General features: G+C 49.4%; 7 protein-coding genes across 7 annotated transcripts; 4 read left to right on the top strand and 3 right to left on the bottom strand.

The window, feature by feature from the left end:
• Positions 1 to 44: 44 nt before the first annotated feature.
• Positions 45 to 1,773, top strand: LDX57_001974 (uncharacterized protein; the record flags this gene model as incomplete). Its single annotated transcript, XM_046083618.1, has 3 exons — positions 45 to 364; positions 411 to 778; positions 842 to 1,773. The coding sequence occupies 3 exons, from the start codon at positions 45 to 47 to the stop codon at positions 1,771 to 1,773; spliced, it is 1,620 nt and encodes a 539-aa protein (XP_045939575.1).
• Positions 1,774 to 2,036: 263 nt separating this feature from the next.
• PAN5_1 (ketopantoate reductase family protein) lies at positions 2,037 to 3,140 on the bottom strand (the record flags this gene model as incomplete). The annotated part of the gene is made up of 1 exon (XM_046083617.1): positions 2,037 to 3,140. The coding sequence occupies one exon, from the start codon at positions 3,138 to 3,140 to the stop codon at positions 2,037 to 2,039; it is 1,104 nt and encodes a 367-aa protein (XP_045939574.1).
• A 1,216-nt stretch (positions 3,141 to 4,356) lies between these two features.
• LDX57_001972 (flavin monoamine oxidase family protein) lies at positions 4,357 to 5,541 on the top strand (the record flags this gene model as incomplete). The annotated part of the gene is made up of 1 exon (XM_046083616.1): positions 4,357 to 5,541. The coding sequence occupies one exon, from the start codon at positions 4,357 to 4,359 to the stop codon at positions 5,539 to 5,541; it is 1,185 nt and encodes a 394-aa protein (XP_045939573.1).
• Positions 5,542 to 8,189: 2,648 nt separating this feature from the next.
• Positions 8,190 to 11,425, top strand: LDX57_001971 (patatin-like phospholipase family protein; the record flags this gene model as incomplete). Its single annotated transcript, XM_046083615.1, has 6 exons — positions 8,190 to 9,210; positions 9,256 to 10,134; positions 10,184 to 10,235; positions 10,290 to 10,316; positions 10,365 to 11,187; positions 11,375 to 11,425. The coding sequence occupies 6 exons, from the start codon at positions 8,190 to 8,192 to the stop codon at positions 11,423 to 11,425; spliced, it is 2,853 nt and encodes a 950-aa protein (XP_045939572.1).
• A 362-nt stretch (positions 11,426 to 11,787) lies between these two features.
• LDX57_001970 (uncharacterized protein) lies at positions 11,788 to 12,288 on the top strand (the record flags this gene model as incomplete). Its single annotated transcript, XM_046083614.1, has 2 exons — positions 11,788 to 12,026; positions 12,156 to 12,288. The coding sequence occupies 2 exons, from the start codon at positions 11,788 to 11,790 to the stop codon at positions 12,286 to 12,288; spliced, it is 372 nt and encodes a 123-aa protein (XP_045939571.1).
• A 1,286-nt stretch (positions 12,289 to 13,574) lies between these two features.
• LDX57_001969 (uncharacterized protein) lies at positions 13,575 to 13,964 on the bottom strand (the record flags this gene model as incomplete). Its single annotated transcript, XM_046083613.1, has 2 exons — positions 13,575 to 13,672; positions 13,721 to 13,964. 2 exons carry the CDS (start codon positions 13,962 to 13,964, stop codon positions 13,575 to 13,577), a joined length of 342 nt encoding a protein of 113 aa, XP_045939570.1.
• A 1,116-nt stretch (positions 13,965 to 15,080) lies between these two features.
• On the bottom strand, positions 15,081 to 16,011 carry LDX57_001968 (class I SAM-dependent methyltransferase; the record flags this gene model as incomplete). Its single annotated transcript, XM_046083612.1, has 2 exons — positions 15,081 to 15,901; positions 15,957 to 16,011. The coding sequence occupies 2 exons, from the start codon at positions 16,009 to 16,011 to the stop codon at positions 15,081 to 15,083; spliced, it is 876 nt and encodes a 291-aa protein (XP_045939569.1).
• Positions 16,012 to 17,881: the final 1,870 nt, after the last annotated feature.

The following is a 17,881-nucleotide window of genomic DNA, read 5'->3' as shown; positions in this document are numbered from 1 at the left end:
GTTAGCTGGTATGCACCACTCTTACTGACGAGTACGAACTTGATATGGGAGCAAAGACGCAGCCGCCTATCAATATTGACGATCTCCTGTACAAGACGTATCACATCATGGCACTGACTATCGTGCATTTCGCGACTGTTCGGTGCCGACATCAACACAGTTGCCTTAGGAAGATGATGTCGTCGACATCCGCACGGCCCGGGACTTTGGTTGAGTCTGTGGGATACATGAGGAGCCCCGACTCCCTAAAATGGAAGGATATCGAGCTTTACATGGTGAAGCACCCGGAGAACCCAGCATGTCAGACGCTTCTTATGAGGGTTACGCATCGGCTTAACAAAGGTAAAAGGAATAAGGGTGTCGCGTAAGTCTTCTTCCCTATTCTCATACACTTTGCTAACCCATACAAGCCCAGTCTTCACTTATACCGAAAGAAATGACAACCTTGGCCTATGTGCCATTCAAGACATATTGGAATTTGCCTTTCGTGACGATGCATTTGCTAGCGAATATATTAAAGAGCCGAGGGATGTCTGGCGCTACACCCACGTGCCAAACCACCGACTCAGCACCCCTATTCATTTCAAGGAGGAAGTCCAAGAGATCCCAGTATTTCGGCGTGCAGTAAAGGATGCAGAAGGGCGGTGGACCACTCATCCAACAAGTGCCTTGCCGTATAAAAAGCTCCAGGAAGATGAAGTCGCAACAAGCAGGGAAGATGGATCTAAGGTCCCAGGTTCTTTGTATAAATATCGCAAAGGGGCTGCTGAAAACCTTAGTAAGTCGTCTATTCATGAAAAGACAGATCACGCAGGTGCTAACATCTGTGAAGGGCACTTAGATGAACACTCCAGGAATGTTATCATGGGCCATAGCCGGAGTCACACATTTGCATACTATGTTCAGGTCCAGGACGATACCCAATCCGCTTTTATGGGTACTCCAACCAGAGACGCTTTGATAAAGCTGGCAACGAATTCGAGTTTGACCCGAGATGCATCTGTGCCGCAAAATTTGAGTGATGAAAAGAAACAAGAAATTGAGCGACTCACCGAGCTCACTCACCTGAAGCGCACGCGTGATCAACTCCGGCGCGATCTGATCGCACAATACCATCAGCTGCACAAGGCTCGAGGGACCACCCTGTATTCTGATTTCGAAAGGGCCCAGAGACAAGTGAGAGCGAAAAGGAAGAAGTTGCACAAAGCGGCCAAAGATGAGCAGCATGACAATTTCTTCAAGCATATCGGAAACCGCATCGTCGAGGGAAATTACAAGGGGCAACCCCTTACCTTCGAGCCCGACATATCGCATGTTGTTCCGGAGAGAAAAGCCCTTGCTGACCTTGAGTTCAAGAATCGGGATGTCGATAAGATCAGCGACGCAGAGCTACTTGAGGATCGTATCCGATCTCTTGAGATGCGACTGGCTCTCTATCACCTGGAGGTACCGAAGACCCTGCAGACTCGCATCAACTTCCGTGAACCTTCACCTGAAGTGCCCAGCTGTCCGGAAGTATTGGATAATCTTCCGCTTGAGAGCAAAAGTGGACTTGAATGCCCCGTATGCCTTGGTCGTCCTGGCATGCATTCACGCGCAAGACGGTACATCTATGCCCGGAAAGATACGCTGCAGAGGCACTTCGAGACGCATAACTTGAAACAGAAGTTCCCAAAAGGACGGACGTGTGATTATCCTGGATGCGAGGAGGTCTCCTACACTCTCTCCAGGTACAAGCTTCATCTGGATATGGTACACAAGATTTCTCTATGATATCATGTTTTTACCGGATTTGATTTGTTTATAATTATACCTTTCAAGACCATCTGCAGGCAAGAGACGCCGGCAGAACGGCTCCGGCCAAAATAAATAATCGCTTGTCAGTGCCATCCTCCAAAACTCACGATAATGGTCCAATGTGTGAGCTTACAGCCTACACAGAACTAAATAGTATTTGAGCACCGACTACGGCAATTCCTGAGACGGCTTCGTTAGGTGTATGTTTTTATTCCGAGACACTCACCTCCGACGGATATCTATTGTTCGCTCTTCTTAAAATTTCCTCGGCCCCTCATCTTAATCTGCTCGACCAGAGCATCATTTACAGGTGTGTCGACTCCAACCATTCTTCCCATCCGACTCCAGCATCCATTGATAAACTGAATCTCTGTCTCCCGTCCGGCGCGGACATCCCATACCATTGAGCATGTCGTATTCGCGGTCTTGGTAATAATGTCATTGACTGTTTTCTCCAGCCTCGCAACTGAAAACCGTTCATCCAACCCTTGCACGCCTTTCAGCTCAGGCAACGAAAGCACTACATTCGAGATCTCAGTCAGGATAGCCCGTCGTGTGTCCGGTACACTGAACAGAAACTCATTTTTGGCGTCGTTCAGCGCGCACAGCGGGTTGCAAAAGGCATTGACTGCGAGTTTCTCGAGTTGCACTTGCAATATGTCGGTGTAAGGGTACGATTTCAGGTTAAGCGTCGGTGATTTGGGCAGCGTTTGCAAAAGATAGTTGGATCGCGAGTCGGCCGTGTACCTTACATCGTCCCGGGGAACAGGGCCGATAGATGTCGCCGAAAATCCGGTATGCGTGATATTGAAAGGATTGTTCAGTGTGACGCCATGCGAGATAACGCCAATAAGGTAGTTTGGTCGCGTTGACGGGTCTTGGAAAAGATGTGTATTGACTTCTTCAATCATACCGGAGCCATTTTGAAGAAAGAGGATGCTGGATCTAGAGTTCAGCCGATGTGAGAGTGGCCGCAACGCGGACACGGTCTGCGTCGCTTTGACACATACGATAAGGTCGGATATCTGGCTTGTGACGGGGCAATCCGTCGGCGATTCGTCTGAGACAGGGTACCATTGGTTGTCCTGGGTCATCTCAAGGCCATAGCCGGTGGAGCTTTGATGGGCTCCGTGTCGTGACTCGAAAAGTATCTGATTCCCATTCTGGCGATATTGGTCGAGAAGAGATTTCCGATGCAGGAGGAGGACCGCCGACGGCCCGTTGGGGATTTCAGAGATTGAATGCGCAACAAAAGTTCCGATGCTCCCGAGCCCAAGAATGTGTACCCGACCTAGTGAAGTGGATGATAATCTCCTCTGGGTAGGGATGGTGCTCAAATGCATGGCGTAGCTGTTGACTCTACACAGGTTCTTGGAAGATAGAGACACAGGCAAATTCAACCATTTCATGATCGGGAGGTTTGATAAGGTTTTGGAAAAAAAGAAGGAAGGGCGAAAGGAACGAGAAACTTCAATCATATATAGTCAGAACCTTGCCACTTGCTCTCCAGGTCACTTTTCTTGGGCCGCCCAATCACGTAAATGAACCAGGAGAACGTTCCTGAATCACAGCCTATCTGCCATTGTAGGACGCGCCGTGGGTCATTCACACGCCCTATGGGTCATTTGCTTGCCCTGTGGGTCATTTTCACGCCCTGTGGATGATCGGTACTTTGGTTTTATCTGGAAATTTTGACGATAAGGAAGACAGGCTATCAAGTAGAATATTAACTTGCGGAGTCTGGTAACACTATTGGAATGGATATCTCCGTGAATTTTCAATTCTTATATCTAAGAAAATCAGATAGCCTTTATCAAAAATTCTGTAAGGAGTTATGATAGATTATTCTTAGATCGAAGTGTGGTTGCGTGGTTTTCACTCAACTATCAGTTATCCACATCCATAAACGAGGTACAAATGAATCTGTTCCAGGCCTATACCGTTATACAAAGGATAATTCAGTCACAAACGGGCTAGTATTAAGAGGCATTGCTTCAGCTGATCCAATTTGGTCGCTGGCGTATTCGCCACTCACTGTTTAACATGGCTTGGCTTTCGGGATCCGCGGAAACTTTATGGACAACGGGATCCGCGGGCTCTGAAAGCGGGATCCGCGGAAGCCGGTGGGAAGAGTACCTAGGTATAAGTTGGGGTATTCCATGATTCATCACAGTAAAGTCAGTTGAAACGGACCTTCTTTCAACGTTCGCTTGCGAGATATGGCAAACACCGCGACAATTTTACCGGCATCGTCGGAAGGATTTATATGGACTCCGTGTAATGGATACACCCAAGGTGAGCACCTCAGGTTAAATCACAACATAGAGAAAACGACCTAATATCGGTTGAGGGCTACGAACACCCGCTGTGATCCCATCGACACCAGAAGAGTCACTCCGCTCTGATTACGATGTGATTGTTATCGGGGCTGGTTTTGCAGGCTTAGCAGCTGCGAGAGATCTGGCTTTTGCGGGCAAAAATGTTCTACTGATCGAGGGGCGCGATAGAATTGGAGGGCGCACTTGGACGAGCTATGACGAACAAGGTGCCAAATTCGAAATGGGCGGTGCTTGGGTTCATTGGACACAGCCGCAGGTTTTCGCAGAGCTTCAACGATATGGCTTGGATAAGTTTGATATCACCACCCCTTCTTCAAAGAATGGTGAGGTTTTGGTCAAGAGACTCAGGAACGAATCGGTGCGGATCGAAACTCAAAAAGACCAGGAAGCCACTATGGCGGATACGACATCCGCAATGATGGAGCTTTTAGATTTTGATGGGCAAGGGGGACGCGGCGTTGTCGCATTTCCATTCGATACCCGGTCCAGTGCTGCTGCAAATCCCGATTACCTGGCCGTCGATAAGCTAAGTATTGCTGAGCGAGCAAATCAACTGGCAAATCTGAATGAGACGCAAAAGGAGGGGGTCATCGAGCTTGCCTCGTCCTTTTTCGGTATATCTGGAGAGGAAGCCTCCTTCTTAGAACTCCTTCATATGAATTCGCTGTGCTATTTCAATGATGCTCTTGTTGAAGAGGCGACAATGAAGTACAAAATATCTGATGGGACCAGCGCGTTGGCTCTGGCGATGCTTAACGACTTCAAGGGACATCGGATAATGTCAGCGCCTGTATCCGCTATCACCCAGCAGCCGGATGGTTGCATGGTGACTCTTTCGTCAGGGAAGCAATTTCTGGGCAGCAAGGTTATTTCAACCATCCCAGCCAACGTGGCACTATCTATTCACTACGACCCGCCATTGTCTGATGTGCGCCAAGAGGGTCTAAGCCAAGGTTTCACTCCTGGAAAGATCGATAAAATCCTCGCAACCACATCGAGGAACTTAAAGGACGGTCTCAGTATTACCTGCGAAGGTGGAGATATGCCGTTTCTAAGTGGATTTGCAGACGGAGTGCAACTAAAAGACCAGTCTCTCATTACCATGCTCTCAAACCCCGATGTCGATATTGATTCTTCTGATAGTACTATACGGCTTCTTGACATGTTGCATCCGGAAGGGCTGGACATAACGTCGGTACGGGCACATCTTTGGTCGAAGGACCCTTTTTCTAATGGGGTTATGGGATGCCGTAAGCCCGGATTTGTCTCTAAATATTGGGAGGAGTTGCGAAAACCGCACGGGGATCTCTTCTTCTGCGGGTCTGACTGGGCTGAGGGCTGGCGTGGGTTTATCTCTGGTGCTTTTGAGGATTCATACCGCGTGACCCGGGAAATTCTGCGCTGAAACAACGCCGCATTTTGTGAATAGATTGTACGATGAACATTGATTGTACATAGCTGCAATCTACTATGATAGTTGGAAACGTGAGATGTAATCCAGACTCGTTCCGATATCATCCAGGACAACATTTCATTACCATCAGGTCGTGAAGTAGCTGCACTTCCGATTGACCAATAAAGCTTCAGTAATTCTCACATGTGCGCACCCCCCCGCTTATCAAAGAATGTGGACAATTTGGAGGATAGGCTTGTAAAAACAAAGGCATAGTATGCGCCGAATGGAAGTTTTCGCCATGTCCACGTTAAACCAAAGTACACAATGGTGAGAGTGTACATATTACACTAGCCTGGGCGCTTTTGTAGTCGCGCCCGGCGGTGTGTATTCCAATGGCTTCAGAGACTGAGTCCGAATACAACAGTAGTAGGAAATATGTTAGAACGTGCAACCTGCGTTTAAGTAATAGCCTAGAAGATATTGTGTACAATATAATTTAACATTAAACTATGCCTCACGTCACAAATGACAATAAAATCCTTGAAAATACCAGTGCTAGAGTGTCCATTGATGGATGTCTGTGAAAGACGCTAAGACTACTAAGGTAAGGCTTGAAAGATGGAAATAGATTAGAACTATGCAAGACACCACGGTTCGTGCAGCAACAACTCCATGGTTTTGCAACGCAGTTTTCTCGCGTTGGTTACTTATACCTGGAAAATATCCAGCTGCCGTCCTTTCCGAGTGACACCCCAAGGATGGAACGATCGATGGAAACAAAGCCTGACGGCAGCATCCTTCTCTCTGGTGTGACCCTGTGACTGTGACCTTATATGTGACTAATCCGGCTGAGTAGATGACTGCTCACCTGTTGTCCGCCTCCCAAAAGCTGCAAAGCCAACGCAGATGGACCGTCCAGCCGTATTCAACCAGAATCCTGAAGTCCAACTTCGGACAGATTATCTATCTCAGATGGCCGAACTTCGAAAACTTCCATGCACACTGTCAGGGTTGTCAATGACAAACTACTACTACACGTATTGTCTCGGAGATGCATGCCTCCATGGTTTCTACCCGCGTTATCTTTGGAGAACACGAATTATCTGTCCAGCTTCATACGAAGGTTTCAAACTATCAAGGACTCCCCCATCAGAAAGGCCTTCTTGGGTCTCTCTCCAGGAGCCAATGAAGCCGAATCTCGATGCGCAGTGAACTCGTCTTGGAAATCTTTTCTTTCGGTGACAACCGTGATTGTTTTACTCATTGAGTTTGAGGTCTTTGTACCTTATGGTGAATGCACAATGTTCTTCTCTTGCCTATAACGACTGTAGTAGGAGGCACCAGTGCTTTAGCAATTGGCCACCTAGACATCTTCTGTCCATCCTGGGGCTGCCAGGCTCCTTGATTCCTGTGACTCAAAGAATATACAGCCATTTATCTTCCTGCTGAGGGCAGCGTAGATCTATTCTTAGGAAGGAAAGAGCTCTGTGTTACACTATCCGTAGGTCATGGATGACAGAGAGTCAACGTGGATCCATGTATGCTGGTCATCTGCTTCGGATCATGCGGACTCGATTCCATGGTGGATTTGTTCATGCCTTTCAGGTCTTTACCTACCTAGAGCACAACCAAAATTCCTTTTTTCTTTCGATACCCTTGCCATGTCTGTCAAAATCCCAATCCACCTTGCCGTCAAAGGTGGAGTCTAACCCTCCCCGATCCAACTAGGGCATGATGTTCCAATATTCATGCCGAATAACTGATCGATGGCTATGACAGAGTTGATTTAAGCGTCGCAACATATACACATCCTGGGATAGCACGGATTATCGAGATAATTAAGACTCGCAGAAAACCCAAGATTATTTTAGAATGTTCAGCATTTCATCGCAGGGGCTCTAGTATAGACTCTACGTGCATGAATGTGGCACAGCTGCGTCTCCGATGAAAATCATGTGACATCAGCGTTGCCTTAAGGGAGCAACGCGAGCCATCCCATTCCAGGTCAAATCTGGCCTTTCCACTTTGGGAGGTCCCAAGCGAGGATTAGAGTTCATGAAGGATCAAACGGTCCTTATATTTAGCGAGGCATTTCCCTTCATATCCCACCACCAATAATAGAGGCTAGCAGATGGATCTAATACGCTCTGACAGGACGATTATGGGGCCGGCGCTTGCATGCTGCCTATACAGTTTTGCCTAACATTCCACGTTGATATTGTCTGACGCGATGGTCTCAGAATAAGATCTAGATTTAGACGAAGAACGTAATCTTTGATCGACACTCTGTTTGTCCGATCCCTCTTTGGGCAGATAGCGAGACAAAGGTAGTGGACAGCGGGGCTAGCGCGGATGCGGATGGACTGAAGCGCAGAGCTTGTGTCGCATGGCCAGTTCCCCAGTCACGGTATCTATGCAAGACACCAAGGCCGAAGAGGGTCTCATCCGCATTCGAGCAGCTGGGGAAGAGATATTTTCTGTTCAATAAAATCCATGAGAAAGTAGAGCGTTGTAGATGTATGGCCTTACCGAGCGAAAGCATGGCCCTGAGGTTATCGGCTGAAACCGTGGCCTCACCACTGTATATGAAGGAACGTGCAAGGTCTGTCACCGTTGTCAATACACATGTTTCTCTCATCAGATTTGAGTCCGTAACAATGACCAAATGCGAGCACTCTTTCTGGCTAGAGCTTAGCCATGAAATGGCAGTGCCTCAGGTCGTTTATGGATCAAGGCTTGCTCGATTGGTGAACGAGCTGCCACAGCCGTCGGTCCAGTTGCCGCAGGTCGTTTTCTTCATGGGCCATCACCAAAAGAATAAAGCACTGCGGCAGCTGTGCAGTAGCAACTACCGAGGCCAGGGTCGCAATGCTCCGAGCGTCAATATCCGCTCTGATAACCGCACGCTGCAGTCCTTGCAGCCGCGGTTCTTCGCAGATTGCGACCCCTGCCGGTCATTGCTGTCCACACATGAAAGCTTGCGCAACTGTCACGAGGAGAAAATATACCCCGTGGAACTCCGATCCACAGAGTATTCTCTGCAGGACATCATAATTGCACGCCTGGTATTCTTGTTCACCGACGTGGTCTGTATCTTTGCAGATGACGTTGGAGGATTCGAGGGCACCCGCAAGCTCCTGACAACGTGGGCGGCGATCGGCTCAGCGTCCAGCCTACCACCCGCGGTAAGACCGAGGGTGATTGTAGTTGTCAGCCAGTCTCCAAGCATCACGGGAGGCGTGATCGATGAGAATGACTTTCTATTCGAGTTGCTTCATGCTGGCGACGTTCCTTACTTCTCAGCATTCCGGGATATCCAGGTATCTAGTCTTCCGGCCGAGGAGCTCTCGTCCGATGCTCGCTACATGACACTAGGCAGTGATGTTTCCCGGCAGCTTAGAAGCTCACGAGTTGATCGGGAACGCTATCGGAGCCTATTCTCTGCGATCCATCTCAGCGCATTTTTTGAACTTGCCTTGCATAATTTATCCGCCTCGCCATTTGCGCCCTTCGACTTCATTCGTTCTGCAAGAAATAGGAATCCCCTTGACGGAGCCTTTGCTTCCCACATCACCAGTTTTTTAAAGGTGGGAAGCAAAACAAGGACTCCTTACAATGAAATGGCTTCCCACATTGCTTCTGCAATTCTGATGGACGCGTATCCCCCGGGGATGCACTGTAAGTGGCCCCCACTTTGGCTCCTTGTCTGTCTAACGTCCCTAGATTTCCTACCTTCGATGGTTTATCGTACATTGTATCACGATCCATGTTACACCGGCCTCCGGAAGTTCTACAGCACTGACGCCTTAGCCTCTGTCCAGAGTGAACGGGTCCAACACCACCTGTCCAGGTTCTTTGAACACATGGCCTCTAACCTTGGCCCATCCTCAGAGATCCATAAGAACAACCTGAAACAGCAACGGAAGTTCTGGGCTTGGGCTAAGTCGAACAAGACCTGTCTCTTGTGCCTTAGACGCCACCCTGAACACCCTCAGGCGTGTGGACATGGAATATGTGACACTTGCGCGGAGATCTTTGGCGAACCCTCTCTTCACACTGAGCATGAGTACACTATTTGCCAGTGCATTCTATGTGGAAACGCAAAGGGTCTGACTGTGCGGCTGAAACCGCCAACCGCAGCGCCACGCCTCCTGAGTATCGACGGAGGAGGTCTCCGTGGCATTATTCCTCCTTCAAATTTGGAGCTGTTACAGAACGACATAGGCCCTGAACTTCCGCTAGCGGATCTGATTGACCTCAGGGTCGGCACGAGTTCCGGTGGGCTATATGTCATAGCAATGGATATTCTCCGCATGGGGCCTTCGGAATTTAAGAGAGTATTTCAGGGCCTCGCGAAGAAAGTTCTGGGCCCTGACCAGCGGAAGGGGAGAATAATGTCCCTGCTTTCGGACGCAACCTACGATACTAAGGCGCTTGAAAATCAGTATAAGGACGTCTTTGGACCAACAAGGCGGCTGTTTGATGCGCCAGCGACTCTTCTATCTGCCGGAAAGATGGCGGTCACGACAACTTCTATCAAAGATGGGTCGTTGTTCCTTTTCACGAACTATAATGGGGCAGCACCCCACCGTGCGGAATCCGGTACTAATACGTCTTTGTGTCCCTGAATGAAAGTGCTGATTTCTTATAGTTTATGGACGACTTCGGCCGGATGAAGACTATGGGCCCTATATCTGGCAGATGTAAGCAGGAATCCGTACCTTCTGAAGATCCCCTTGTCTTAACATGGCTTCTAGTGCACTGGCTACTTCCGCGGCTCCTCCGTAAGTGGGCCTCCCCAAAATGTCCTGTCCAATGGCTGACCTCCATAGCCTTTTCTCCACCGTCAATATTCCCGGACTGGGTACCTTCCAGGATGGAGGAATGGGACGAGATAACAACCCAATTAACATTGCGTTATTTGAGGCGAAACACCTGTGGCCTAGCGTAACTAACCCCGATGTTGTGATCACGCTCGGGACGGGAACAGAAACGTCATCTCCGAAGACATCCTTCTTTCGAAATGTGCTCTTGGATGGATGGATTCCGAGAGTGTACCGTTCATACATGAGGAGCTTTGATGGGGGTACTACGTGGAAGGAGCTAAAGATGCGGCTGGATAACAAATCACAAGAAACATACTACAGGTTCGATCAGTACTTACCCGAGGGCCTTCCCGCCATGGATGATCCAGATTGTGTCGCTGGCCTCTCCAAGCAAGTTCAGACACAGTCAGGGGAGGACCACAGTGGTGTGGTGGTAGCGCTACTCACCGCCTGCCTCTTCTTCCAGCTCGACAAGATGCCAGTGTACAAGAACGGTCTGTATCATTGTGTTGGTACGATTCGTTGCCGTGCTCCTCCGCGACCTCTTATTGAACGACTGGCCATGATCCCTGGGAGACAGGCATTCTACAAGGGCAAATTGAACCTTGGTCTCAGTCTATCAGCGGACGATATCTGCTTCTCGTGCCACCGTTATTCTTTGCCTGTCCGATTCTTTGTGCGCGATCTGGAGGAAAGTATAACGCTATCTTTACGCATTGGAGAGGCACCCCGTCGGTTGAGTGCTTTTCCAAATTGTATGCAATGGTTCATCGAAGAACAGAAGTTAGATTGTGTCTTTGGATCCCCGAACCATGACATTCCGCTCCAGGTGGAATGCCCTGACTGTGACGGTAGGGGGACCCGAGGGAGAAAACGAAAGTACATAGACATATGACCTATCCTCCTGCGTTGGGGGTTTCACTCTGTAAAGCCTTTTCCAGTTCTTTGATAGACTTCTGTAGTGCTCTATTGTATCGCAGCAGCATGGATTTGAGCTGATCATTTTGTCTCCGCAGATCATCAATCAAGGATTCATCTTCGAGGCGAAGACGCTGCATCTCACGTAATTCGGCGAGGAGGTTTGGCAGACTGGGCTCACAATTCATGGCGGATGCTTGATAATACATAATTAGCACAATTTGGGTGCAACATACATGGTCTTACCTAAGAGGTCTCTTCACGTCTAGTTGGTACTCTGTCTTACTGCGGGTTGGTTGCTTTTCGAAAACATTGGCGGGTAGTTGGTGCTTTAATAGAGATATATCCCTGTAAGCGCTATTTTTGGATATTGTCTGGGACACTGATGGAGCCGCCCGGAGATAGCCTCGGTTATCAGGTTTGGGGCCACGCTGGGAAAGCCATCTGTTGATATAAAGGGCCCTAGGCATGCCGAACTATCCAGCCAAATTCTATAACCTTGCATACAACGATGGAAGGACAATACGAAGATGCCAGCCAGTTCCTGCCAGGAATCGAGTACCTCCAACAATATGATCCACTTTGTGATCCTGATATCGACCCTACGCTCCTCCTCTCCGACTCCTCGGACTTGTTGAATTATTTCCCTCCCTTGCCATCCCTGGATGGTTTGACCGGCGAAGCCGAGACTCACTCGTCTGAGAAAGAATTGGAAGATATGCGGGCCCGAGTTGACGCTTTGGAGAAAGGGTACGTACAATCGTGTTCATGCTTGCGCTCCACTGGTTCTAAATGACCTGCAGGATCGAAACCTTAAAAGGGTATAAACCCCGCTTCAGCCTACTCTCCCACAACATAGACCAAGCTAAGAGATGACAGTACATTGGACTATCTACGGACATACCTAGCCAACATGCATCCCTGGATGCTGGAAGTGACGGAGGCATTGGACAAACTCGGGCAGGCACCTCAATCTGCAACGGAGTTGGAGTTTCCCGAGAAGAATATCTGAGTAGACTGGCAGCGTCATCAGCAAACCTCCAGTTTTGTAGCTCTTTTGTTTTCGCACTTGTTCCTGTTTTGTCTTTTCTTTTACCTCCAGTATTGTCAAACGTTCACGTGTTATCTATCTACTTAGGCAGCTGTCAGAATGGTGATATTGACGTGCGACGTGCATTAGATTTGGGTTCAGACTAACGTACAATGAAGCATTGGCCACACCACAGCGGTTACACCAGCTGTTCCTCCGACATGCTCGCCTGTCATTGGCTGTCTTGAAGCTCTCATGACTCGTGTCTTTTACTTGTCAGGATGCAACAACGGCTCCGCACAATCAGACCCACATAGTTCGTATGGTGTTGCCGCCAACGCCAAACCTTGTTGCTTGTCGGAGCTTCTACCATTTATCTATACCATGAGGTAAGGATCCGGCGCCGAAATCTTACAGAGCTTGTCAAGTGCAGTATAGGGAGCAGAATGGATTGCTATATCTTCCCAAGAGGTCGGGAGATTAGCTCACGAGGCAAACCATGCATGCCGGTCCGAGGCCTGTTTTGCACTTGTCATGATAGCCCACAACATAACGGTGTGATTGCAAAAGCCGACTTGATCAAGTCACTTCATGTGCAGGAATAGAACGCAACCTCTGGTAATATGTACATAGCACAACAGCGAACGGGAAGAGCAGGAACTAGTTCCAATACGCCTAGAAAGGATAAAGGTCTGTAGCAAAATCAACCAGAATCAAAGCATCGTCATCCTAATCCCCTGCACCATGTAGTCGTCAATAAAGCAATGTGACCTTCCAGGTTCCTGGCAACAGCAACACAATAGGAAATGGGAGCCTTCGAGATGAGCACGATCCTCGGGGTCCGTGTACTGGCCAGGTAGCACCTGCCTGCAGGCAAAACAAGATGGCTTGCATCGTCGGCTTGCCAGATACTCGTGCGCCAATTCTTGGCTTCCTCTCGCTTGCACGAGAACAGAGTCGTGGAAGAACTTGTTAAAGCAATCGTAGCAGTAAGTGTGGCCACAGCCCAGCGCCAGATCGACGACCTTACTATAACATATCTTGCACTCATAGTATGCTTCCAGGGTCCGACCTGCGCTTTCTTAGTTATGCAATACCCTAAAGGCAATCAGTTTCTCACCTTCCGGTGCAAGATCAGACCGGGCTGGGCTTGCTGGTAAGCTGGCAATGAGCTCAGTCGCATCACTCGTCCCCACGGAGACCGCATCGATCTCAATCGGGTTCTCTGGCCCACTATCAGTTCATCGTCTCCAGCAGGAGTACCACTGCTACAAACCGATACTGTCACCGGGACGGCGCAAATCATGGGAATAAACAACGGTGCTGGCCTCTGTGTCACTGAGAGCCTCGACATCGATCGGGTTCTCTGAAAATTGTCAGGGTATACGACAAAAACCGCGAAACTGCCGCTTACGACTGCTAGACCCAGGGAGGAGATATGGCAAAGTTGACAAGCCCCCGATGTCCTCAGAGACTTGACGGTAACCATGGAATGAAACCCGAACTTCGGACGGAGCCTGAACTTCAGACGGAACCTGGCCTTCGGACGGAATCTGGACTTCGGACGGAACCTGGACTTCGACCAAGACAGGATTGTTAAAATTGAATGATTGGGACTGGGGCGTGAGCTGAACATAGATAGGAATGAAGAGAGACATGATGATGGTATGAGAATGAGAGACCGCTGGGCTTGACCGACGTATGTTGAGATGGATTGGAAGCTGACCACAGCCTGGGTCATTGAAGGGATATTTATACTCGCCATTGCCCGCACCCTGTCCGAGGCTGAACCAATATCCATGTCGACTTAGCCTCACCTGAAGCATACCATGGTATCAGAGTATGCCTGTCAGGATCAATCGGTTGTTGTACACCAATTGATCAGAACTGGCATATGCCACTCGGAACAGTGCTCTGGCTAGCCGACAGATCTGGGCGACGAGTGCTGCCTTGTTCTATAAATGGGGTGCCCTTGAGTCCCGGAAGATGCTCATATCCAACCATCCAGAGACCAGCAGCCTGACTGTAGATGCGCCGGACACCAATCAGTCTTACAAGCATGCCAAAATGCTCTGCAAGCGATCGAAGAGGGACACAAGGCGTATCACCCATCGCGATAGCGGACAGGGGCACAAGCCGATCAACCAAAGGTATACGCGTACCACCGAGATACCGGTATAGGATGCATAGACCCTGGCCTCATTGAGTCTGGCTGAGACACTTGGCTCCGCATGATGCAACTGCGTGCATCACCAGCAAGGCCCATTGGAAAGAAGGTCGATATGCGTTGCCTTGCCAGTCTCACTTAACGCCCACCCCAAATATGGATCAGCGGGATCGAACTCATGTATTCCCTTTCTATACATGAGGCCTCAGGCGACCGTCATGCCACATCCTTAGACGGACAAGACAATCTCCTCGTCCAAAGGTCTCCGCGCCTTGTATACACGCAGGGTGTAGAAAAGGTTCCTTCTTGGATCCAGAGCTTCCGCCACTGCAGCAGTTGCGAGCGACCGGATATCGTCATATGACCAGCCATACACACGGCTGAAAGGCGCCATACAGAGTGGCAGGACACTCTCGGCAAACGCTGTCCTGTACCATTGGATGGTTGTCTTATCGACGGACGGCAACCCCCAAGGGTTCAGGGGTAGCACAAATTCTTCACAGCTGATCTGGTGAAACCCAGTATTGCCCAGCCACCGCCGTACTTGTCCTGGGCTATACTCGATCTCCCTATGGGTTTGTTCTGTCGCGGCCTTCAGGTTGTAGTATCAAAACTGGAGCGGGCCGAATCCCAGAGGTCGACCGCAGCAACGAGGCTCAAAAATTACCTCGAGCTGTTCAAACCAAGCACCGCAGTTTAGATGGTCGTATATCCTCTTGTAAAGACTTGGCCAATTGGTGACGCTGCCATATCCCATTCGCATATGGATAACATCCCATTTTCCTTCTCCAAGTAACCAAGGACACTCATAGTCGAAAGGGACCCTGAAGTGGCAATTCGGCGGAGGAGATTCTGGTTGGAGTGCAGACAAGTCGACCCCCAGAACATAGGCCCTTGGATATGCCTTCGCCAGTTCAATCGTCCAGAGGCCGGTCCCACACCCAAGATCTAAGAAGCGACCATTTTCGCGATGGGGGACGTGCATCAGCCGGTCGGAGCGCAGCGCTTTCAGCACCATGGTATGGATGAAATCCAGACGGTCCTTCTCAATTTCATCGCATGGTAGCATGTAGCTCCCTGTTCCTTGTCCCTGATATAGACGGCCATTCTCTTGGATTGCCGTTCGTGTCTGGTGCGCGCTGCCCCGTGTGTCCTTGGCTAGGAACTCTGCCCCTTCCTTATTGTAAACATTGGCAACCAGGGAGAGGATGCCACTGGAGTCGCAGACGACCTTCAGGGGCAGATTGTCGGGGAAAGGCGGATCCCTATCTGAGTTGGATGCTGTCTTCCGGTTGCCATCTTCGCTATGGTAACCCACCAACAAAGCCGATATCAAGCGATTGTGCCTTAAGATTGACTCCCGCTTTCTTCCACGCGACCGATGTCTTGGGTAAGGCGTAAGCTGTAGGCTATTCTGGTCGCGAATTTCTAGAGAGGTTGGTAAGATTATCGTACAAATTGGAGGTGATATGGCAGAAAATACTCTCTTTTGGCCGTCTGTGAGCCTCAATCATCGGAGGTTCCGAACCAGCAGGCATTGCGAGCGAACGACGTTGGTCAGATAATGGCGCGGGAAGACGAGCCGTTCTTGGATGTGAAATAAACAAAAGCAGAAAATTCCGAATTGGAAGTTTAGTTGGTTCCCCTCGCTCACTCAAATATATTCCCCAGAGAGGGGAACCAGGAGAATGAATCAAATTAGAGCTTCCCTTTGTCTCTAAGGCCAGCGGCTACACGATGCTCTTAAGCTCGGCCCAAAAAGCGGCGACCAATGAGAGAGCGGCGCAGGTTTTGGTGGCGTTATGGTGGCGCACATTATTTGACCCGCTGAAGTCTAATTCATTATTAATGCAGCCTTTTTGTTTATGAATACCGAGAGAGGGCACATCGAAACTCCTCCAATTCAATATAGTGGAGTAAGCAAGACAGAATTTGTTGCAAAGTACCTTGCGATACTTGACTTGTCAACGAGCTCAAGAGTATGAGATTGACAGCAGAAATAATAATCAACATTAATATACCGGAAAGTATCAGAAAGCGTGTGTGGACTTAATTCAGCATGCTAACTTAGTTCAAACACACAAGTGCGAATCAAAGACCAACTACGCCAAACGTATGGTGTAGACGACGATGGCACAGTCCTCCAACTAGCGTACTTCTCGCGTAGCTTTGAACGGTAGCAATAAAGAGCACGAGCGAGTCACCAATGACCTGTGAAGCTGTCCAGTTGCACTGCACAAAGCAAATACCCAATTAACACGCTCTGGCTAAGTCACCCGAACATGGCGAGGTTCGCCTCGCGGCGCCCAGAAACCGTCCGCTTCGTGAGGAGGTTGATACTCAGACTCCTTTAGATCCACACTGTCGTCTGAAGCTAGAACTAAACCTCTCACTTCATCACGCGTCTCTGGATCCGCGGACACTAAAGTAGATGTTGGTGAGACTCTCTCTTAGCCAGGCATGGCTACTTACCACTAATCAGTAACCGACCGGAGCAGGATGACCTTTCCTCCTCGAGGATTGATTTGAGATCGGGCTTTCCGTAGTAGACGGTTCCTCGGCGGCCAACGTGAACTTTTTCAGAATCGAGTGATACGGTCTTCTCACTACGAAGGATGAAGAGCGAGTACCTGAGCGCCTGAGGTGCGTGAGCTGGTGTATTTCAACAGACTGGTTTGACCTACCATGGCTTTATCTTCATCGAGAAGTCTGTCCATCCAGTCACAGATCCAGTCTTCGTGGTCTGCAGTCTGTCAGTTCAGCCTTGGACCGGAGATGATGTGAGCTGGTACACTCTTCTTCCATTTGCCATATCAGTGTCATCCTTCTGGTGTTACGACCTGGCAGAGCCCTGTGCTCCCCTTGCAAGGCACTTTCGACAAATGTCTTCACGTAAGATAACTGTCCGGCAATCCCGATGCCCGTTGCAACGATGATGATGGAGCTATATTCGTCCGTATCAAAGTGTTCGCCGTACGGCCCATCGACGAGGATACGAACACGGTTATGTGGAGTTCCACACAAAGCTCGAGTAAATCCTGATCGAACCTGTGCAAGCAAGGATATACTTACTGCCTTGCCGTCTGGTCCTGCCTCCCACCATGCGATATGAAAGGGGTGGGACTCGGCAAATGAGAGCGATCTTATCCCGGGGGCTCTCACATATATATATTGGCCCTCGCGGACTTTCCAGGGCCGAGGAGGTCTAAATGTAAGCTCAACAGCATCCTGGTGTTTAACAACATCAGCCAATGCTAGGGACTGCCCCGCAGCACTGTTGCGAAATATCTGGTAAGTCGTGTGGATGACCGTATTCAACAGAAATGCTGCTAGCCCACCGACGAGGCTGAAAGCCTCAAAGCCACGCCAACGGCGTAGATGTAGCCATGTCCCAACAATCACCAAGAT

Source organism: Aspergillus melleus (assembly GCF_016097325.1).
Source record: "Aspergillus melleus strain CBS 546.65 chromosome Unknown contig1, whole genome shotgun sequence".
NCBI classification, from domain to species: Eukaryota; Fungi; Ascomycota; class Eurotiomycetes; order Eurotiales; family Aspergillaceae; genus Aspergillus; species Aspergillus melleus.
The sequence above is the reverse complement of the archived record's forward strand: the minus strand, read 5'-3'. Positions and strand labels throughout refer to the sequence as shown.